At 38.9% G+C, this 23,999-nt stretch overlaps 1 protein-coding gene across 4 annotated transcripts in view; it reads right to left on the reverse strand.

Annotated features, from left to right (window-relative positions):
- Positions 1 to 9,560: 9,560 nt before the first annotated feature.
- zfhx3b (zinc finger homeobox 3b) overlaps positions 9,561 to 23,999 on the reverse strand; it is a 311,598-nt gene continuing 297,159 nt past the window's right edge. For all 4 annotated transcript variants that reach the window (XM_016680891.1, XM_016680890.1, XM_007570444.2 and 1 more), the window contains 5 exons: positions 22,384 to 22,520; positions 21,642 to 21,842; positions 18,166 to 18,289; positions 12,218 to 17,746; positions 9,561 to 11,828 (listed from right to left, as the gene is read on the reverse strand). In XM_016680891.1, the coding sequence (XP_016536377.1) occupies positions 10,105 to 11,828; positions 12,218 to 17,746; positions 18,166 to 18,289; positions 21,642 to 21,842; positions 22,384 to 22,520 (7,715 nt within the window). In that variant the 3' untranslated portion in view covers positions 9,561 to 10,104. The remainder of the gene's footprint in view (positions 11,829 to 12,217; positions 17,747 to 18,165; positions 18,290 to 21,641; positions 21,843 to 22,383; positions 22,521 to 23,999) is intronic.

A 23,999-nucleotide genomic window follows, 5' to 3' on the forward strand; every position in this document is an offset into this window, starting at 1 on the left:
TGTCTACTGACACAAAAACAGGACAGTGAAAGCGGAGTAGTTAAAGAAAAATATCAACATTGCTGACTGAGCACATTTCAGTAAAACATACACCCACATGAGAGGAACTTTGCAACCCCAAAGCGACACACGTCCACAGAAGAACTTAAATGCCACACAGCGCACAGTTTACAGAAGTAATAACGAATGCTTCTGAGTATAGATCGACTTTAAAGTTATTTAAAGCTGACGTTATTGTTACAAGATCATAACAAAATGAACAAAGTTAATTAAAAGAACATTCAACTAATAGCAATGGCCTTTTGTAGAACAATGATAGCAGCTTCTGTAGAGAAGCCTGTTTGGATGCGTAGTCAGAAACAAGAATGATGGGATTTAATGACACGGATTACTTTCATAATTTCATATTTAAACATTTCAGGCATTGCTTACATGTGAATTTATGGTATTTGCTTCTTCTGGTGCATAATTATGATGTATGTTTTTATAGCATGGTGGTAGGTTTCCACTCTACTTGGCCTCTGCATGCTTAAGGAAAACGCAAAAGAAAATATATACATTTCTTAACAAAACAGATGGTAGAGATGTTGAAAACAATCGAATAGGTATCTGGTTTAGCACCACATATCAAAGTGGCACAAATCAGATATTTTTTTTGGTGGGGGGTTAAAAGATCGGAATTGGGCTGTTCAGGCTGCCATGAAAAAGTTGCATATGGGTCGCATTTGGTCCAAAAAAAAAAAGAGTCAGATTTGGGTTGCATTTGCCTGCTGAACGTGCCTAACCCTCCACCTAATTCTTCAGCATGCTGTATAATTTAAATATGACATTTGAATTAGTGCTAGTGGTTTTCTTAAAGGTCTCATTAATAGAGGAATTGCCCTTTCTTAATTATAATGGAGACTGGATGTTCTTTTGAAAATTTGAATGAAGAAATGTGTGGTGGTTTTTAGGTCTGCAACGACTTTGGCTTCTTGTTTTCTTCCTGTATTGTGCCAAATGCACATCCCAACAGTTTTTGTTTAAGACAAGGCTCCAACAGCTTCAAATTCTTTTTGTTGAGACATTTCTACAATTTACTCCCTGGACTAATTGAAAGCTGATTCTGAGGAAGTCTGGGAAAAGCCACAAGCTACTATTCCTGCAAAGTAAAAAGTTAATACTCTGCACTGTAAAACCTCAGAACCTGGGATATAGAATACAATTAGAGTCTATGATATAATATGATAACTAGTGTGGCATGTCTTTATTATAGATACAGTGCAACAAAGCCTGGTTGATAGCAGGGCAGTGAAATAATTTGTCTATTTATTTCCTCCCCTGCTCTGTGCTATGTGACAGTAGAGTCTAACATGAATGGTCAGGCTAGTTAGCATGGCCACCGATGATGACAGATAAATGGTTTTCCTGTAACAGTACGTTGTTTCTCTGCCATTAGTACATTGTGCAGCGCATACCTGGGATTGATTGACAGCCCTGAAACTGGCTCAGACTTGTTTTTGACCAGGGAAGGTGCATTTCTTCGGACTGTAATATTTGCACTGGGAGGAGGTGGAGGAACCCGATCTTTTCACAAATTATGTCTTATTTTATAGTAACAGTTACATATTTTAACAAATATGTAAAAACCATTTTTTTTGTTTTTTTTTAATAAAAGTTGCATACCCAGCTTTAAAGTTTTGTTTTAGCAATATTTTAAAAAAATAAAAGGGTAAAGAGTCTGAAGGAGTCAATAATGTTTATAGGCCTTGCAACATTTTGAAAGACTGTGGTCAATACTGTGTAATGATAAGGAAAAACTGAGAACTTCATTGATTATGCTTTTTTTTTAAAAAAACAAAACAAAACTAAACTATAAACTGAACCGAAAGGGTTTAAATAAAAACACTCAGACTGTAATAGTAAAAGGTAAAATCAAAAAATTATCTTGATTGCAAAAATATTTACTATTAAAGAGTGAGCTCCATCTGGATACTCCGCTATAGAATATATTTTTAGGTCAAAAATGTTTTCACTGGAAGAATTGTGTTTAAATTTTATTAAAGTCACTCTACTGCAGACTGATTACAGACATTTGTTTCCTTTGCCTCTAAAATAAATTCCTTTGACCTAATGTCTTAGTTTATTGTTACTGTAAACTGCATTACGTGCATGTTTTGAGACCGCGTATGGAAACACAATTATGTACAATAAACTCAACTCACTACAGAAATGTTCAAGAGAAATGAGAGGCAACTCGGCTAATTTTTTTTTTGCACTTACCTTTTGTGAATTTTAGTTAATGAGAGGAAATCACAGGACAGCATCAGAAATAGTGAATTACAGTAGCTTCACTATGTACTGTCAAATATTTACTTGTCCAAGATGGTGTATGGCAATAGGAAGCTGTAAGCAGCACCTTTGGCTGTAATGGCTAAGTTAGTGATGTGGATTGAGAATAGTAATTAAATAGGGGGCCAACAATTGGCAAGGTGGACCCTGTACCTTGAGGCCTGGGGAAAATGGGCTTCAGACCTCACATTGCCGAGGGCCTATGTTAAACGCAGGCGTTAACCCAATTTCACACTGTGTGACTGAGCCTGGCCTGTTTCAGTGAAGCCTCCAAGTGTGAGTGCCATCTGGTCCAGGCCTGTGAAGGAAATGGCCTTGCCTTTCACACTGATCGGATTAGGGTGTTTTTAATTCATTCGGGATGTGCCCTTGCGTGTTAATTGGCTCAACATGGCCAGTGAATCTTGCCTGTTGCCTGCAACAAGATGTTCATTTCTTTCTGCAATCTTAAAGTAAAATTTTAATGTTTTTTTAATACCCTTACAAATTGGTGGGATTTCAAACATTAAGAGACCATAGCAATCCAACTATATTGTAGTTTAATCAACTCATGAGCACTTAGAAATATTAAAGTTGAAATTTCTAAAAAAAATAAAAAAAATAAAAAAAAAAGATTAAAAATAAAGAATTCAATTCACCGTGACTTTTTGTTCCTTCAACAACTGGACATTTTTAAATAGCTGCACATTATTAAAAACTTTAATAAAGTGTTAATAGGTGTGTGGTTTCTTCAAGATCAACACTTAAAGGATGTGTAAGACTATCAAAATGCATCTCATTTTAGGATGTTTCATCAAGCATGGTTGTTAGTGGTTCTGATTGCATTAGCAACACACTGCCACTTCTTATTAAGAAGTTCACAGTTGTTGCTTAACATGTACATATTAGGCTGGCCCACTAACAATTCTTGCTGCTGGCGTTAATGTCACACATTTGCTGGGAGCATTTCAGGTGATGAAGGGATCTAACAAGATCGCACTACATATTAATGAAAATAACTCAAATTCATTATACTTAAAAAAGGGAAGCTTAATATGCGCAAACAGCTCTAACTACAAGTTAAGTGCAACAGAAGCTAAGGCTTGACCACTTGCATATCAGCATCAGTCCTTTCAAACAAGCAGCACGGGCAGATCATAATTTCTTTTCATCTAAATCCACATTTAACCAAGCATTGGTCAGCAACATGTGAACATTTTTCATTGTTTTAGTGATTGTCAATGTCAACAGTGCCTTTTGAGTGATGTTCTTTGAAATCCAGATTTTGACATGGAAACCAAAGTTCTGTCACAATATCCAATTTAAACTTTACAGCTCAATGTTTACAGGCCGGACCCTAAAAAGAATGCAACTCTTGAATTTGGACTCTGTTCAAGTTTTTGACCTTGCTGTTTTTTTTCACAAGAACACAAATATAAATCATCAGGGGGGGAAAATATCTGCAAACGTTTTAGTGTTTTTGCATCACGTGTTGAAAATGCTCCTCCATACATGGAAAATGTTGCAAGATGTCATAATCTTGTCATTGATAGTGCAGTTATATAGGCAGAGGTTGTAATCTTTATTTCAATAGGATCCAAGAGTAGCAGATTTTTTTTTTGTTCACTTGCTTGTTTGTTCTGGTGTAAGTATCCCAACACATTATGCTGTTATGGAGAGCCATTTGCGCCAAAATTAACTAAATAAATAAATGGGTTAAATAAATAAAAAATGAGTAAAATAAATCAAAAAATGAAGTAAATGAGTGAAATAAATAAAAAATTTGTTAAATAAANATTTTTTATTTATTTCACTCATTTACTTCATTTTTTGATTTATTTTACTCATTTTTTATTTATTTAACCCATTTATTTATTTAGTTAATTTTGGCGCAAATGGCTCTCCATATGCTGTTAAGTTTGGAGGGAACATTAAAGGAAAGTCTGAATAAACACTAACCAGTCAGAATGTGTCATGTCTTCTGCTGCCAAAGCAGGACCACTTTGCTTCTACTTCTTTCGGTTCTGGTTTTAGCTCAGATACCACAAACATCCATGTTACACAGACAGACATCCCGCAAGCATGCTTGCAAGTGTAAACAATCTGTTCCGTTATCCTCAAAATGAACATTAAGTAGGAAGGGACAAAGAGCCAATTAGACATGGACTCACTAGGATAGAAAACTCTGTTCTGTTCTGTGCTTGGCTACAGGTTGTTATCAAGTAAATTTTCTTGCAATCACTTCATTCTGTCTTCATATAATAAACGACAAAGACCAGTAATCATTCTCAGGCCATTCGGGTTAGATTTGTAGTCATAAAGGACAGGATTAAATGATTTAAATATACGCTGATGCTCTGCGAGACCCCATACTGTTCGTTTACATGAGCACACGTTGATTAAAATGAATAAATGCAAATATTTTTGTGAAACACAGCAGTCACAGAGTTTTGGATAATAGGATGAGTAAATCATTATAAATCTGAATTATGCTGCCTTCCCTTTTGTTTGCCGATCAGAAGAAAGGCATACAATATCCTAAGTACATTGGGTTGACCGCTTTAAAATTTCTGATAGAGATTTTACATTTGAATAAGTTAAATTTCTCAGTATGTTTTTTAAAAACTGTATCTGTATTAGCCAGATACAGGGTCAGACCTGTACAGTTTTTGAATTGCAGCAGTACAAAATCATTCTCAGGCCTTAAATGGGCCTTGGGCCAAACATCTGATGCCTCTGATTGAAAAGTCAAAACACGCATACCTCACTGGAAGGGTTCCACTCTCGCGACACTCAAAAATGAGTCCAAACAGTGCAGTTTATGCTCATACTTTTTTAATGTATCACAATGAGCAAGAAACATACTTGATGAAATATTTTCAAAGGAGTATATTCAATTACCATCTACAATCAACTTAACTAGGACAACAAGGTTTTGTGACAAAAGTTTCTTTAAAAGTCTGAAGTTCCATGTGGTTGTATGTATGTTAGTTTCCATGTAATTTGGTACAGTCTGGAAATCTTCATATAATTACAGTAACAAAAAAAAAAAAAAAAAAAAAAAAAAAAAAACTAACAAGACTACAGTATAGAAAAGACATCAAGAACAACATTTTTGGTTTAACTTGCTCTTTTTTGTACATTGCAAGGCTGTTTTTTTCTACCCTCAGATGGGCTTCCTGGAGCCACAGAGCCATGCTTATGAGGCTCAAAGGAGGAGTAATTAAAGGAAATAAAAACTAAAAGCATAAAAAAAACATTGTGGCACCAGAAGTCACAAAAAGAACAGAGCGCTCCAGGTAACAGTTCATCTTTGAAGCTGGAGCAAATGGTTGTTTGGTTGTTAGTTTGGTTGGTAATTTTGGTTATTATGCTTTTTTTAGTGTCTGCCTCTAAGAAAGACAGCTCCGAGAACTCGTCCCCTCTCTATGTTAATAATTTCCCTATTTAGATTATGTAACCAACACAGAGAGGGATGAGTCGCCGTTTGACTGGAGAGCTGTACTTGTCAGCCAGAGACAAGCACAAGAAAATTAAACGGGTAGCAACATGAAGAGGAAGAAATGAAGCAAGCATCTCTGTCCATTCTGTCCTGAAATCTGAAAAATGTCCATCAAAGAGCAGAAGCTGAGGCAGAGCTAGAGAAAGAAAGGACAGATGGAGGGAGGGGATGGGGGAGGTTAGAGGCAGCTGGAGCCACTTAAAGTTCAGTTTCATTTAAAGACTTCCCTCTGTGTCACACAAGTCCATTGGTTCCAGAGTCCATTCCCATTACAGAGATGTCAGTAATCAAATAAAGAGGTGGTTTTTAAAGCTGTTTCGAGCCTGCCTTTGGCTCCCGTGCCCAGTTTTGGTGTGCCCGCAGCCTCTCGTGTCCTCCTAACGAGGTCTCCAAAGCTTCCCAGAGTCCGTTTTATTCATTTTCATTCTTTCTTCATCTCATAGAAAAAAAAAAAAAAAAAAAAAAAAAAGAGAAAAACAAAATGTCTTTAAATATATCTATATCTGTATACAGGTACATGTTTCACAGTGGGCAAAAAAATGACCTCTACAGCAAAATCTTGTCTTTGTCTTTCTCTTGTAAGTGTCCATTGAATGTATCCCAATGTGTAACTCGCATATATTTTATCGTAGCCACTATAAAATATGCACTCGTACGGGGCAGAAATTGTCGCTTTTTTTTTTTGTCACAACTGCATAAAAGCTTTGGCCACATTAACATATTCAATCAATGTTAAAAACTGCTCAGTGCTTCGGTTTCATCGTTCTCGTTAAGAGCTATAATGTTTCTGTTTGATTTGTTTAGAATTTTATCACAATCCAGCTTTGTGGTTCTGTTTATTTGGTGTGTAACACATGAAAAAAAAATAAATAAAAAGGCAAACAAGAAAAAATAAAAAAAAAGTTGAATTGATGCTGGCTCTTTTGAAATACACACAGATACACACAGGCACACAAAACACACCCATACTGGCATCAGACCTCAACTTTGTGGTCCACAAGAGAGCCCACATGATTACACTTTGAGTAAACAGAGAACAAACAATAACATTGAAACAGTGAATATAAAGAACATTGTCACACCATAAAGTGGCCAGGTCATTTTCGTCTGTTTTTCTCAATTTCAGCAATTCAAATTAAAGCTAGTGTTAATTTATGATTAAAAGTAATATACAGAAACGAAAGCAAATTGCAAACAAAAGAAAATAATATATATTTAAAAATCTTTAAAAATAAAATATGAAAACAAAACATAGTTGAGACAGAAAACTGGATAACTTAAGGTACACATTAACAGTATTTCCAAGGAACTGGATTTGAGAATTTTCAAGCTTGAAGACTAGAGCTACTGACATAAACAGCACAGCAAGGTATTAACACCAAGTCACATTTTTCTGCCAGAAGTAGCACTTTTAAAAAAAAAAAAAAACACTTTAGAGATTGTGCCTTGTATTCATTAGGGTTAATATTGACCAAAAGTTGTTTTTTTTTTCTACTCAAAAAATTTAAAGACACCTTGGTTTTGGTTTAGAAAATCTTGTGTTTCACATCATTAAAATGAGAAGATGCGGGCACCTATACACAACCATTTCCTTTCCAGCAAAATTAATTAGATGACTTCTTTGGACATGAGAGCATCCGAAGTGTTTGAAAGCAAGGGACATCTTCAATAAAATGAAATAAACTTCCAACTCTTCAGCAGAAATAATGTTTTGGACTCAAGATGCCCCTAAAAACCTGTAATCTAAGAGTGGAAGTGGTACCCTGCACAAACATGAAACAAGTCACTATTAGACCTCATGGGAAAGGGTGACAAGACCTCAGCAAAAAGCCATTGATTCCCTCTGAGACTAGGGGGAGGTTGAATGGCAATAATGTAGAAAAGAAAAATCAAAACATGAGACACATCAGTACCAGATGTATTATATACATTTTTTGGTAACCACTGTAACTTGCTTAACAAGTAAGCAACAACCTTGATTGGATGGAGGGATTTTCAGCCATGTTCCATGCCAGCACAAAATGACATACAGAGGTCACTGTGTTTCAGCAACCAACTATGCAAAAAATATACACAACAGTTTACAGTCATTTTAAAAAAAATGAGAGAAAATAGATTGTGAAAATAAAAACAATCAAATGAAATCAGATTGATCAGTCCTTGCTTAAGAAAAATCCATAGTGATATTTGGAATGCACTGTTCTTTACAAACGTTATAGATCATTGGCTTTAAACATTGGTCTGTTCAAAAAGAAACTCTGCAAAATGTCCTTTGGAACAAATATTCACAGTCTTCAAAGTTCCGTTTTTGCAACAAGAAAAAAAAAAAAAGTGTTGCAGAGGCAAGAAATTGGTTTATTGTTTGTTTTAGTTAAAGCTTAGCCAAAAGCAAAATGAGCATGCATCTAGGTATTAATTTTTTTCATTTTTGTTTTTTCAAAAATCTACATTAGCAGCAAAACGTATGTCCTTGAAGACCAGACCTTATACATTTTCTTAAAAAAAAAAAATGGACATTTAAATGTGACAAAAGTCAAACAAAAATCAATAACCTCTATCTTACAAACTGCAATGGCTCTGTAACGGTGCTACTCCACAATGCAAGGACAAGGGCCCTTTTTGGTTTTTGGTTATTTACGTAAAAAAGCTACCCGCTTGCTTGCGAACAAGCAGAAATGGCAACTTGGATACGTACTCCTCTAACTTTTAAAACTTTGTGTTCTTTCCTCAAAAAACAGCAACAAATTCTCAAGTATAAAGAAGCCTCTTTTCTCATCTTTATGCACCAATGGTGAAAGTGTTTAGTCTTTGGATTTTCTTTAGTCTTAAAGCGTGAGAATTATTAGTAGTAATCTTTTTTTCATTTATGAAAACAAAACTGACAGAACAAAAACAAAAAACAATGTAGCCACTCAACATGAAGAACAACATACCTGCTTTGTAGTATATAAGACTACAAACACAGGGCAGAAGGGAAAATAAGTGCGAAGAAAGAAACAAGAAGAATGACAATTAGGAGTCTGACAAGTGCACAAAGTTAACACAAAAATTAAATTAAAAATAAATCTCTCAGTATTTCACCCAGGATCATTTGGTTTGAACAATACCAACCACATCACAAAATTAAATAAATTTTGATCCTAAAGAGGATCCTGCCTTGTCAACAGGGGCATTTGGGAGAATGTTTCACAAGAGTTTGGTAAGACAGAAACAATGTTTAGATAAATTACCTCTCATTAACCTAGACTATTGGAATGACCAAGTCAACATCAAATGAAGTGTCTTAAAATTAGACAATACAAAAGTTAAATGTACACAAAGTTTTTTCCCCAACCTACCATACTGTTGAAATTCATTTCCAATGCAACAATCTACTCAACACCAAAAATGCTCATATCTATCATAAATACAGAAAGTTTTATTATTATTTTTTTTTATCAAAAGTCTTTTCAAATTGCCCCTTACTATGTCTGCAATGCTTATCTGGATATAATGGGAATTCCTCACTTTATGAGGATTTTAAAATTAGCAATATTAATCAATAATTCTTTAAAATGCCCAGAAGAAATGCCTTGTTAAATTAAATTTAACATAAAACCTTGTTGTTAAATCAAGTTAAGGAAGAAAAAAAAATCATCTTATTGGAAAATAAAAAAAGTAAAACGTGAGTCTCTGTAACAGAAAAAAAACATCTTTGAGTTGTTGACCTGAGAATAAAATAGACATTACATTATTCTTTTACTTTTGCAAGCCATTGGTATCTGAATGCTTAAGTAGCAAGAAAACTGAACTGAACAGACTATTCTCCCATACAGTACATACTGGCTTTTAGTGACTGTGCTCTTAAGTAGAAAGTATTGGGTTACTTACTTGCATTCTTTAAAAAAAAGGGCTATTGGGTCATTATTTGCCAACTTATGTTCTTGTCCATTGCCATACAGTACAGCATTTTTCCACTATTACATAAAATATAACTGCTATGATCTTTGATCTTTCTTGTCCTCACACATTAGTATGCCTGGATTTCAGTTGGGTTAAACATAAAAAAAATGAAAAAAAATAAAAAAAAAAAAAAATAAAAACCAGCATGTTGATATGGGAAAACAATCCACTAACATTTAATTTTTGGTTAAAAGCTTTGGAATTGCAGTTAGTCTTTACACATCTTTTTCTGAAACTGGTTTGTATACTTTTAATGTATTTTTAACATTGCTGCTTTTTATGATTTTTTGTGTTTTTTTGTCATTTTCTTTGTTTTTTTTTTTAAATATTGTCCATCACTGAAAGCTCTTTTACAATCTGATGGAGTCTGTTCCTACACTAGCCAGGTTACTACTACAACTATTACTGTCTTTGACATAGGTAGGCTGCTGCGGCTCCTCTGTTGCCCTGCCCTGCCTATCTGCTGACTTCTGACTGCTGTCAGAGTCAGACTCGTCGGTAAAGACGTCTGTTGGTATCGAGGTCTGAACTCCTGAGGTGCTCAATGAACTTGAGGTAACCGTTGAGGGTGAGGACACTGGAGGAAAAGAGGAGGAGGGACTAGCACTGGGCTTTCCAGCTGAAGCTCTGGAGAAGGGGACCTGGGGCCAGGGTTTGCCGACAGCTGTGGTATTGAGTTGGGCCTTAGAGGAAGAGCACAGGGAAGTGGAGACAGCAGAGGATGGCATGGTGGCTGATGTTGTTGGCAAGGGAGATGGGCTGCTGATGGGATGAGTGGCAGACTGCGAGGTAGATGCGGTGTTAGGACTGGGGAAGCAGGCTGAAGAGTGAGGTAATAAACTAGTAGCGTGCTCTTTGGCATTTCTGACTGATCGCTTGATTGTTCTGTGTTTGTGCAATGCCGATTCCAGGTGTTGACTGAGTGCTTTCTCTCCATCCAACGTAGTGTCACAAGCCAAGCAGTCATAGAGACTTCCGCCCCCTACACCTACGCCACCGGGGACACGCAGCAACACCTCTTGCAGATTTGCCACAGATTGACCAAAGAAACAGTTAGATTTAATGTGGGTAATAGCCGCTTCTTCCTTGGTGAAAACAGCTTGACACTTGCGACAGGCAAGTTTACTCTGCGCTTTGGGGACAATGTACTGGTCTAGATGAAGGTCCATAGCTTTGTCATGTATTTCGTTCTGCTCAGAAGATACTTTGTTATGTGAGGAGGAGGATATGGGGGTTTCACTGTGGGGGTTGCTCTTTTGCTCCTCTGTTTTGACTGAATCTTTGGCAGCCTCTTTGCGATCCCCTAAGTTTTGAGTAGGAGCTGCAGTTTGGCTTGCCTTGGGTTGCTGGATCTGTTGAAGCTGCCGCTGCTGCTGCTGTAGTGCCTCCTGTAAGCTCTGCTGATATTGCTGGTAATGCTGCAATAGTGAACCTGGGGAAAGACCCATGAGTGCTTGGGACAATGCTGGGTTATATGGGAAAAGACTTTCCATACCATACATTGGTTGCAGATAGCCCCCCTGGAGAGCACCAGGGATCTGTGGGGTGTAATAAGGGGAAAAGCCTGGCATGAAGTAAGGTAAAAACTGGTTTGTAAGGAGAGCTGTGGGGTCTGATGCTAAAGCGGCCTGCAGAGCTTGAAGCTGGGCAGGATCTACTACATACTCCATACCAGGTGTTGGCATGGAGGTGGCAGGAACAGCTGTGTCTGGTTTCTCCTTCTTGGCACTTGCAGCAGAAGTGGAAGGGGCTGGGGTGCTTCCAGTTGATGATGGAGTTGAGGGTTTTTCTGCCTTTTCCTTGGGTTTATCCTTCTCCTTCTCTCTTAAACTTTCAACATCACGTTCCTTGTGGGATCCAGGTCGTAAGCCTGATGGCGTAGTGGAGGAAGTGGAGCTCGATGTGGGCGTAGGGCTTGAGTGAGAAGCAGATGTGTTGGTCTGGGCAGGGCTCGATGCTGCAAGAGATGCTGAAGAGGGAGGTTTATTAGGCAATCCAGAAGTGGGCAGGCTTGGTGAGGGAACACTGGCACCCGTCATATTCAGGAGGTTCGAGGGTTTTGGAGGAGTTAAAGCTGAAAGTTTGTCAGAAAAAACAAGAAGTGTTAAACCCACAAAAAAGTAGCATTAACAGCTGCAAAGAGAAAAAAACAAGGCATTTTGTTCAGTACACACAGAAGAATAAAGAAGATTGCTGATATATGAATGGCAATGGGTCATTTAATTTTTATAAAGGAAAGTCAGTCAAGTTAGCTAATTTCTTGTAACAAGAGCATAAACCTCTACAGCATATCAAGAATAGTAAAAGAACAATATATAAAAGACTACACTATGTACAGTGTGCAAATTCATGCAACTGATGGAAGGGCAAGATAAATGTAATATTGATGTCTATTATTAGTTTCAAGTTTCTTTGTATAGCATGCAAATTCTGGTATTCAGTCAGTTTGAAACAATGACGTACCTGAATTAGATGAGTTAAAGCTGGATAGAGAAGGGCTACCAACCCCTGGCAAAAGTACAGGTGGGATGCCTTGCAGATTTGGGTAGGCTGACTGGAGATTCAGAGCCTGCATAGCAGGGTTATCAAACATCCCCTGCTGCTGCATGGCCTGCTGTTGTGCCAGACCCAAAACTTCATTGGCCTTCTTAATGCGATCCATCTCTTGCTGGGCCATGAGCTGGCGAACAGTAGCTGGGTCAAAATATTCTTTTTCTTTATCAATCTGGCTCCCAATTGTATCTTTCACCTTGGATATGTGTTGTTGAGAGAATATATGATCACGAACAGAAAGGCGAGCACTGTACTTTACGGCACACAATGTGCATTCAGTCTTTGGCCCCTCGTAAGATGTCTGGTTTATTCCAAAGTGCTTAGCCATGTTCAGTTTCGCCTTTTTCTCCTTGGCACGAGCATTTTGAAACCACACTTGAACCACTCTCTTTGGAAGTCCAATTTCATTGCCAAGTACCTCACACTCCAGCATAGTGGGTGTTCTGTAGTCATTAAAGCAAGACTTCAACACTTTCAGCTGGAGGTTCGTCATTTGGGTCCGGAAGCGCTTTTGGCCTGGTCTGTCTCCACTGTCAATGCTCCTGGTACCTGAGGCTCCAGGGCTTGGTGAGCAGGGGTCAGCCAGGCTGGATGTCTCACTGTGGTCAATCATATTTTCATTTTCATAGTCCTTAGCATAAAAGCTTGTTGCAGGGCTCACTAACCCTGATGACATTTGGTCATCATTTTCAAGCATAGTGGATGTACCTCCAGACTTGTGTAGGTAATCACCACTATTTTGGCTGTGCTTTGCATCAGCGCTGTCATTATCTGCATTGGCCTCATCCCCTGTAGTTGTGTCTGTGATTGCCGTGTTCACAGATGAACAGTCGTCATTATCCAGTTTGTTTGGATCAAAGCTGAGGTTCACAGAGGACATTGTTGCACCCTCGAAGTCTTCCATTCCTTCAACTTTGATGGATGAAGGGCTCAGCAGACCCCTGGGAGACAGATCCATGCTTTTATTTACTGGAGACATAGAGGAGCTTTGTCCATCACTGTTCACTGTTGAGGCCAGTTGGGAGTAGCCTGATGTATCCAAAACATCCATTTTAATTTGCATGCTCTCCTGCTCAGGTAACAAACCAGTGAGAGTCAAATTGTATCCAGCACGTTTGGCTTCATGCCAGTGACGAGATCTAATGTGTGCCTCAAGGGCCGTTTTTGCCTTGAATAGAGCTCGGCAAAACGGGCACCTACGATGAGCTTGGGCTGGCCCTACAGCCCTGAACTGGCCTTTTCGCTCTCTTGCTCTAGTATTTTGGAACCACACTTGCACGACTCTCTTTTTTAATCCCACCTCATGAGCAATGTGATCAAGCATTTTACGAGTGGGGTTTGAGTCTAATAAATACTTCTGATAGAGGATCTCTAGTTGCTCAGGTGTAATGGTGGTTCTGAGCCGCTTGTCTCTCTGTGGTTCCTCTCCACTATTTGCACTGTCATTCTCTCCAGGGCTAGTACTAGCCTTTTCTTCGAGCTTTCTTTTCAGGGAGTTCATGGTGGAGGTTGGAGTGGACGGAGAGGTGGCAGAACTGCTGGGTATCTGAGGCATTGCACCAGAAAGAAGCTGGGTCGCCAGCAGAGGATTGCTGGGATCAAACAGCATAAAGGGCATGTCAATTGGACGATCAAGGAATTGAGGATGGATGAACTGATTTTGCACAGAGAGAAAGTGCAGTTGCTGGTGTTCTTGCCAGTGCTCAAAGGATGGAAAGCCAATCTTGCACTGCTCACACTGGTATGGAATCATCTGCTGTGCCAGCTGCTGTGTGGCAGAGGACAGGTGTGGATTGAGGCCCAAGTGGGAGCTTTGTGAGGATGCCTGGGTTGTCTGAGAAGATGATGGGCCACACTGCTGCTGTTGCTGAGACAGTGACGAATGCTTGACAGCCTTAGAGACGTGCATCTTTTCCTCTCTCTGAGATCTAGTGTGTTGGGGCTCAGACTGGTTTTGGAGTATGATTTCCTGCTTTATAGAAGTTTGAGTATCTCGTGGATCACTAGAAATTTCTGGCAGCTGTTTGGGGTTTTCATCATAGGGGTTTGAGGTGGTTGCTGGTGATGCTTCCTCTTTCTCAGCCGATGAGAGTTGTGAAAATGCTGACGTTGATGGAGGAAGAGGGCAAAGACTTGAAGAGGAGGGCATTGGTGTGTGACAGGACGACCCAGAGGGAGTATAGCTGTCATGGGAAAAATCCAATGAATCCTCATTTTGGCTGTCATACTGCCCATCCTCATCTTCATCTTTGTAACACAGCTTCTTTTGGTGTTTTATCAGGTCAAAGATACGCTGGAAAACCAGATTGCATTTCTTGCATTGGTAGTTTAGATTTGATGTACGGATATATCGGTCATTTGACAGTTCTCGCCTTTCTCCATCTTTGGCTCCATCACCCTGGTTTTCATAATTCTTTCTTGCCTTCTGTCGAGCATTTTGGAACCACACAACAATAACTCGGGTGGGGAGGCTCAAAAGGTTGGAGAGCTGTTCAAATTCATCATCTTTCGGATAAGCATTTGCATCAAAGAAGTCTTGTAGGACTCTCAGCTGGTAGTCAGTAAACCGGGTCCTAGATGATCTCTTACTTCCATAGAGTTCATGTTTCTGAGGTTCAGGGGAAGGAGGTTTGGAATCAATTTTTGTTTCTTCTAGAGTTGTTGTTGGAGGATTATTGAAATTGTAAGGAGAGTCCTTGTTGCGCTGACGTTCTTTAAAGAGCGTGTTTCTGAACCAGTGCTTTATCACTTTTTGTGGCAGGCCAGACTTATCTGCCATTTCTTTAATTTGTTCTTCGTTTGGAGAGTTATTTATATCAAAGTACTGTCGCAGGACCCTAAGCTGGTCATCAGTGATGCGAGTCCGTGGCCTCTTGTTCTGTTGCTGTAACATGGCAGGTGTAAGCTGTTGTTGATAGAGTTGGGCCAAGTCTGATGCCAAGCTTGGCTCGACAGAAGGTAACTGAGGAGGCAACTGAGTGGGCAGGGACTGCAAAGACATGGGCTGCATCATGAGTGGAGAGAACAAGGGTAAATCCATTGGCATGGGTATTTGTGTCATTGGAACTGGGGGCTGTGGAGGGGGTACGGTAGGAGGAGTGAGCGAGGCTGCAGAGACTGGAATATTTGGTGTTGGAGCTCTTTGGAGTGGTGGAGGAGGTGGCGGTGGAGGAGGAGGTGGGGCAGGAGCAGGACTAGCTTCTGGTGTTGGAGGTCTTAGTGGATAGAGTTTATCATAATGCTCTCTGTATTCCTTAGCAAATCTCTCCAAGGATCGAAAAGGGAAAAAAGCCTGGTGGATATGCTCCTGGTGACTCTTTAGAATCAGTATGTTTGAAAACAGCTTGCCACAGGCTTCACATTCCAGTTTCTCTAATCCCTCAATGGGATCTACAACCTTCATTATTCCACCTGAACCACCTGATCCTGTAGGTCCACTTGTCTTTTTCTGAGCTTTCTGTTTATTTTCGTTGTACTGAATAACTAATTCAAATCCAAAGTTTTCCAGCAAGGCTTTAGTTGCATTTCCTCGAGCATCTGAAGCAATCCTAGGTGGAAGCATGCCAGAATCTTGGTTAATGTTTAGTGAAATGTTCTGAATGTCCTTTTTTTCTTTTGGTTTGCTTTCGGTGGAATCTTTGTTTATATTGTCCTCACTTTTCTCAGTTACATCTTTTTCTTTTTGTATTTCTTTATCTTTCTCATCTTTTGAGGATGAATGTTTCTGCTTTTTTTCAGCCTGCTGGAGAAGAGATGCAGTCTGCTGCAGCAAAGCCATCTGCCCTTGAACCTGCGAGTGAGCTTGCTGCTGCTGCTGCTGCTGCTGTTGATGCTGTTGCTGTTGATGCTGCTGCTGTTGGTGCTGCTGTTGTAGGTGATGATGCATTAATTGCTGCTGCAAGCAACTCTGCTGGGCCTGCTGGGCTGAGTTTTTTAAATCTTCTTGCAGGGAAGAAGCTGCAGATCCTGCTAGGCCGAGAACAGAGTTGCTGATGTTGATATCTGGGTTGAGTTGAAATTCTGCTCCAGGGATGTAGAAAGGGAACAGTAATTGCTGCTGCTGCAGCGGCAGAAGTGCATCAGTTGTCACTGGGAAGTGCTGCAGAAGTGCTGGATTGAATAGCTGTGATTGTAAAAGAGCAGCCTGCTGCTGAAGCTCCTGCTGAAGCTGGGCTTGGGCCTGAGCTTGTGCTTGAGCCAGTTGCTGTTGTTGCTGAAGCTGCTGCTGTTGCCCTCTTGCAGAGAGAATCTCGCTAAATTTAGACTTTTTGACTTCATGGTTCTCAGATGATGAAGAATGACAGCTTGCTGAAGAATTTCCCAAACTTTCAATGCCATGAGTCTGATTCATGTGATTTCCTCCATGAATACTTTGAGCTGCCTGAGATCCAGAAGAACTGTGATTTGCTGAGCTGGGAGTAGAGTTATTAGCTGGGCTTGGACTAGTTGTTGATGTGCTCATGCTGGACCCTCCGCTAATTGTACTTGCAGAACTGGTGATCCCTCCAGCTGCTTCAAGTTTGGCTGCCCTAGCTTTGGTCTGGTGGAGAACAGAGCGCATGTGGATTTCCAGAGTTGAACTCTGGCTATATGCCACATTGCAAGTGCTGCACTTAAATGGCTTATTATCAGGACTGCTGGTAGGCTCTGGTTGACCAGTAGTGGATTCCTGAAGAGCTCTTTTCACCTTGTGTAGGTGGGAGACAGAGTTATAATGAACTAACAGAATGTTCTTCTGTGTAAAAGACTCTTTGCATACAGTACACTTGAATGGACGAGACGGGTCCAAAAACTTCTCCATTGTAAAGTTGGGGCCCTTTCTGAACGGTAGTGCTCGTTTGGGTTCGGATCCAGAATCTTCCTGTAGTGAGCCAGAATCGCTGCCTGTTGGGCTTTGTTTTTCCTCAGGGTCACTGTCGTCTCCCTCTTTGTCGTCTTCTCCCAGGCTTCCATGCTCCTCATTGAGAGCCAGATCCCCCATTGCCATAATGTCTCCGTTCATCAATAATCCTCCATAAAGTTGCTGGATATCAGCTTCACTCAGCTCCAAATGGCTGGTTTCTAAGTGCTTCTTCAAGGCTTGTAGAGTTCTGAAGCTCCGCTGACAAAGGCAGCACATGGTAGCTGCTCTGATCACATGGTACTGTGAATGAAGCTGCAGTTTCTCCACAGTCTTGAAGGCCAAACTGCACTGGTTACATCTATACTTATAGACATGGCGATCAGAAACCGGTAACTGGGGCCTCTTGTTGTGAACTTCGTTGAAGTGCATTTGCAGAGAGTTGGAGGATTTAAACACTTGGCTGCAGCCTTTCTTCCAGCACAGAAAACCAGTGGCATCTTCCTTTTCTGACTGCTGATCCTCAGAAGGTGACTTGCGAGATTCAGCTGCTTCTGTGGTGAGGGACATCCCTTTCTCTGTATCAGCATCTGTGGCATCTGCAAATAAATCAGCAAAAGAACTACTTATCAGGACATCACCATTTGCAGTTATTTTCCAATTAAATTTAGTAACGGAGAAAAATGCTTTTACTGTGCATCCACAGGCAGAAATGTGTACAAAAAGATCAACCTTGTGATTAATTACAAGGTGTTAAAATACCAATCATTCATCCAGTTGTGTGGTGAATGAGAGCCACAGAATAAAAAGGTACTTAAATATGCTGAGTGAGAAAAACCTGGAGTGCCTCCTAATTTTCCGACGCTCTCTTTATGACTTACTGTTTTTCGTATTTACAAATTGCCAAATGCTTCTCAAGGTAATTAAAGATATGACTTAAAAACCTCATGGTTGGTATTACAGAAAATATGTATATTATGAAATTCAAAGGTAATATTTCAAATACTGAGATACTAACCAGTCTGCTTTTTTGTGTCCTCAGAGATGGAGTTGGCTGTAGCAAGTGGGGTGCTCTGGGACTCTTTGTCTGGACTAGGCACTGGTATGAACATGCTTGCTGGTAAAACCTCAGTGGCTGTTACCTGTAGACACAAAACACAAAGGAATTAAAGTGCTAACAATCTTACTCAGTGACTATGTGTACTTAGAATTTGGTCAGATACAAAAACAAACCCAGTAAAATCACATTCAAAGAGAAAACATCATCAGACCTTAGCTATTTTTTTCAGAGCTATATAAACATTTCAAAGACACTTTTAGGAAATGAACAAATATTTGTAGTCGCTGCTCTGTGGAAACAGAAAATGAGTAACGTATATGGGTAATGATGAATGATGTGGATCTGCAGTTGGAAAAAAACAAAAAAAACAAAAATAAAAAAACCTATAAACAGAAACATGTTTAAACAATGTGTGGCTGGAGCAGGTGTCTGAGAGCATAATATTTACCAAGTATGAAAATGCTTTCTTTTAAAGCATTTTTTTTCTTTCTTCTGTGTAATATATCAGTGTTTTAACTTTCCATCCATCCGACACATGTGTAACATTTGATAGAAATTGTTTTTCAGGGCCAAATAACACCATGCTGTGGGAAACTAATTGTAGACTGACTTATATAGTTTTAGTGACAAGACAACCTCTGTCCTCAAAATCATACTTTGACAGCTACCTGACTGTATACGTAGTGCAGAGTAATACAAACACGGTTGAAAAACCCCGATTTAGTAATTCAAAACAGGCTTTTCTGCTGGCATAGGTGTTGGGAGGAACTGGGTAATGAATGACACATCAGAGGAACAACGCAGGCCAGAAATGAAGCATAAATGTTTACGTTTATGTGAATTCTGCCTGAGCTTTAATGTTTCGAATGGCAGTTTTTGTCACGTGTTCACTTACTACTGGTTGTATGGTTTCACAACAAACAGCTGTTAAATCCCTTAATAGCCAGCTGGCTTATACACAGACATTTCTTTTTATTTACTCCTCCTCACTGCATAAAATGCCATGTAAATCCTAAATGTATGAACTCAAATGTGAGATTAGCACTTCCCTTTGCCTTGAATCCTCTGTGATCCATGTCTGGAACTTCAAACTAAATGTGACAACTCTTTATGAACTTCCTGCAGCAATCTTGGATGTTTTGTTCTCATTTGTTTTCTTTTGCAGGTTTTGTTTTTGTTTTTTGTTTTTATTTACATAATAATTATATACTACAGGTCTAATATTAACTGGAGTCATAATGCTGTAAAATTGGCACTATCTGCCAATAATACATTTAATAAATTTTAGATTTAATGTTAAAATCCTAAAACATTAGAAAATTTAATGTATGAAATCAAAAGAAAAATAAAACTAACAAAAAAGAAAAGACAAACAAATATTTGAATTATAAAAGAAACCTGCCAGTTTCTAAACAATGGCTTCATTAAACAGTTAGGTGAAAGAGTTGATCCCAAGGTCACTTTTAATTCAGACTGCCTAATTGGCAAACATAGTTTAAAATGGCTATCATCCAGTCAGACTCAGAATTAATGAAGCACAATTATTTTCATCGCCCCTAACTAATGCAAAAAGAAAATGAGACCTGGAATGAAGGCGAGCAGACTAAATAAGTTAATGTATTTTATATATAAGAGAAACACACACACAAGGAGAAAAAAAAAAACAAAACAATAGGTGGAAGTACAAAGACAACAAATGAATTAAGGGAGAGTAAATGCATCAGTATGCACACTTGGAAAGAAATAAAAGTCACCCATCTCAGAATGAATTAGGGTATTCTAAGAAGACATGCAAAAGGGATGAAGTATATTTCCATCTGCATTCACCAGCTGTAAAAAGGTTCAGGCTTTAATGTGTGTTATATTACCTCTGTTCTGTCTCCCCTTGTAGTGTTTCAGTACATTACTAGCACTATAAAAGAAATAAATATTGCTATCTACCATACTAATGTGCATGTCATTTACTTTCTAGATAGGGGATGAAAATGGCTGGGAAGCAGACAGAGAAATGTTTTATAGTGTGATTGTTCAGCGTGTTATTTAGCCTCAGAGCATGGAAGAGAACAAAGATTTGCTGTTTGATATTTAGAAGCAAATTGGGAAGTTTTGATTGATTATTCAACCTCGATGTGTTTTAAATAAAGCAAAGATTGTTTTGTCTTGAGAAAACAAGAGCAAAAATATTATAAATTGAGAGTCACTGATTTCACACATCACAAAAACTACAAATGTAATATTTTACTTACTTTGAAAGTGATTCTGTTATTTGCTACTGAATAGGTAGCAAATAATATCTCAATTTGTTGTTCAGTTGCTAATTATTTATTGGTTGATCGGTGTCACAAATATTACAATTATAATCAAAAGGTCTTGCTTTGACCAGAACAAAGCCATTCTTCAGAGACTAGTGAATTAGCATCCAAATTCATTGAAGTTGTAGAGAAACTAAATGAGGAATAGCTAACAATGAATGAATCCAAAGTTTGAAAACTAAAGAGATCTGCAGGATCAACTACAGTAGTCTTGTTTACCCCTTAAACTTTAATATACTTTATCAGAACTGCTCTATGCAATGCATGATGTTTAAATATCCATGCATTGCATGAAATAAATAGATAAAATCAGTTTCAGCCAAGTGCCTCCAGAAGTCACCTCATTAGTAAATGATGTCCGCCTGCAAGTACCTAACTTTATAATGATATTACTAAAACTGTTCCGTGAAGGTCTCAGAGAAAACATTATGAAAACCAAGGTATACCCGCCAGGCAGGCCAGGGATGGATGGATGTGTGGAAAGCTTAAAGCAGGATAATGTTATATAAAAGACATACAAAGTTTTAAATTCTCACACAGTTTTGTTAAATCCATCACTTGATTTCAAAATAGTGTGGCACAACAAAGCTACCAACCATAAACTTCAATTAGCCTAAACTGAAGTTTATGGTTTTAACATAAAAGATGTTCAAGGATCATAGATACTGTTGTAAGGCATTATATTTCATAACATAGGATATTATTTGCTTTACCTAAACTCTTGTGTTATGGTTTAAACATCTTGGTTTAAACTAACCAAGATGTTAGTTTAAACCAACTAACATCTTGGTTAAACTAAAAAAGTTTTAGTTTTATTAGTTCCTTACATATACTGGCTCAGAAAACTAGAGCACATCTTTGCATCCCCCTCCCCCCCATTTTATTATGAGATATTAGGATATAATGAAATAGTGAAAAGAAATGCCTGCTTGGTGCAGATTAAAACAAATAATGTTCTCTTTGAGGCGCTCACATTAGATGTTTGAAGGCACCGAGGAGTACAACAAAACAATAATCACAGAGAAATGCACTCATGAAACTTGGTTACATAAACCCTCTCGACATTCCCAGTCCTTGTACGTCCAGTCACACTCAAAGTATATGTGATAACTCAGGACTTACTGTGGCTATTAGCTTGTCAACGCAGTCGGGTGCAACACTGTGGAGGTGTGTGAGGTGGAACTGCAGGTGGATCTTATTATTGAGCATGTCCTGGCACAGTGGGCAGCGTAACACTGGCTGAACAGAGTGCTGCGTCATCACGTGCATTCTGAGGCGATTCAGGTCCGTGTTGGTGAATTTGCAGTAGGGACACTGGTACATCTGGAGGTGGTGGCAGAGACAGAAGAACCAAAAGGTTAACATGGTGAAACCAGGATGCTTGTCTCAGCAGAAGCTGTATCTCAGGGGGAAGAGTAGTGGCACGCCCCTCCAACAGCAGACCGCTCTGATCACACCCACACACGTGGAAAAGTGAGCAGCGCCGAGTCTTGGCAGTTGGCACCCACTTGAAAGCGGTCTCATCTGTCAAATACTATATTGATTTTCCAGCTTGTGCACAATTAGCAGTGCTGGCCTTGCAGATTTGCTAAATTAATTTTGGGCAGATCTAAAAGAAGAAAATCTGCATAACATAAAAAAGCTCAGCACTGAGAATTACTTGCAGAGGTTTATATTGAACTGATTCACAAGCTTGAGACTTTTAATGATGTCTCGGTAATTAATGACGAGATAACCTTTAGCTAGATGCCCTTTATTCAAAGGAAAGTAGACTTTTTAAAAACATCATAGGATGCCAATATATTAAAAATAAATAAATAAAAATAAAAAATCTGTGTTTTTTTGTTTTTTTTTAAATGCTGACCTGCTCCGTAGTTCCCTTTTCAGCTGTCCTGGGACGCTTCAAGGAAAGCGGGCTGTCAGACACCTCCGAGCGGGAAGAGGGCCTTTTGGAGGGAAGAGGAGAATCCGACTGGTGCCGTTCCAAGTGGCCAGACGCACCTGAAAATATTCAAATAGAAACAGACACATAAGCCAAAGGACTAAGAGGGATACAACAGATATGTTAGGACAATTTGAGAACCTGGCAGCCTGGTACCAGATCAATAACAGTGAGAATAAAGAGCCTTGGGATGTCTTTCTCAGATGTGATTTAAGTGCATTTAATGGGAATTGGGCAGGAAAATTATTATCAATAACAAACAGTTATGGAAAACACTACCAATGCCAACTGATGGGCCATTTGAGTCTCGAGTTGTGATATCAAAACAACACCATAGCAGAAGATTTAAGTTTCACGTCATTACAAAATGTCACATCATATGAGATTCTTACTTTGGTTTCGATGATCTCATGTTTTGCAGAGGGGCAGAGATCTCTGTCAACATCTATGCACCAAGATGTGATTTGCCTCTGTGTACATTTGTTTGATATTTTGTCATATGGAAAATTGCTGCACAATAATTGCTGCTTTTATCTCTTACATTGTCCCTCACTAGAACATTTTACAGCAAGACGTGAAGTGGTCCAATTTCATTTCTCAGGGGTACTCGCTGTTTAAGGAGTCTTGAAAAATCTCTAAAAACTTGTACCTCTTCTTAGCATTACATACAGACATACTAGGAATACTGGGAACATTAATATTAATTAATTAATATACTTAGGACAGTCCTTTTTGTTTGTAATGTTTCTAATACATTTATTCACAATATTTATTCCATAACATCTGAATCAAATTGCATCTTAAAGTGTGTGGCGGCTTGAAAAGGCATCTCTAGATAATCCAAAATCATGTTTTACTAGAACTCCAGTGTATAACTAAAGGTTATGAACTAAAAAAAAATAAATGAACGAAACAAATGTTTTGTGTTTGTACTAGTACATCTCAAATAAACAAGATGTAGCAATAAAGTAAAAATATTCCACGCCAAAAAGTGAAACTCATCATCTATCTCTTGTAACGTTGACAGTTATGGCTTACAGATAGTGAAAGCCCAAAATTCAGTTTTTTCAGAAAACTAGAATACTGTGAAAAAGGTCATTAATTGGAATTGATGGTGTCATATTTTAATCAGCTTATTAAGTCAAAACACCTGCAAAGGTTCCCTGAGCCATTAAACAGTCTCTCACTCTGGGTCAGTAGGCTACACAATCATTGAGAAGAAAGCTGACTTGACAAACGTCCAGGAGACAGTCATCGACACCCTTCACAGGGAGGTTAAGTCACAAAAGGTCATTGCTGAAGAAGCTGGTCTGTAGAATATTAACAGTAAATTGAGTAGGAAAAAGAAGTGTGGTGAGAAAAGGTGCACCAGCAGCAGGAAGAACTGCAGCCTTAAGAAGATTGTCAAGAGAAATCCATTCCAGAATAGCCACCACACACCAACATACACTAGACATGGCTACAGGTGTCACATTCCCTGTGTCAAGCCGCTACAAAACCAGTGACGACATCAGAGGGATCTCACATGAGCAAAGGAA

The sequence above is a fragment of the Poecilia formosa genome, unplaced genomic scaffold (genome assembly GCF_000485575.1).
Source record: "Poecilia formosa unplaced genomic scaffold, Poecilia_formosa-5.1.2 Scaffold261, whole genome shotgun sequence".
NCBI classification, from domain to species: domain Eukaryota; kingdom Metazoa; phylum Chordata; class Actinopteri; order Cyprinodontiformes; family Poeciliidae; genus Poecilia; species Poecilia formosa.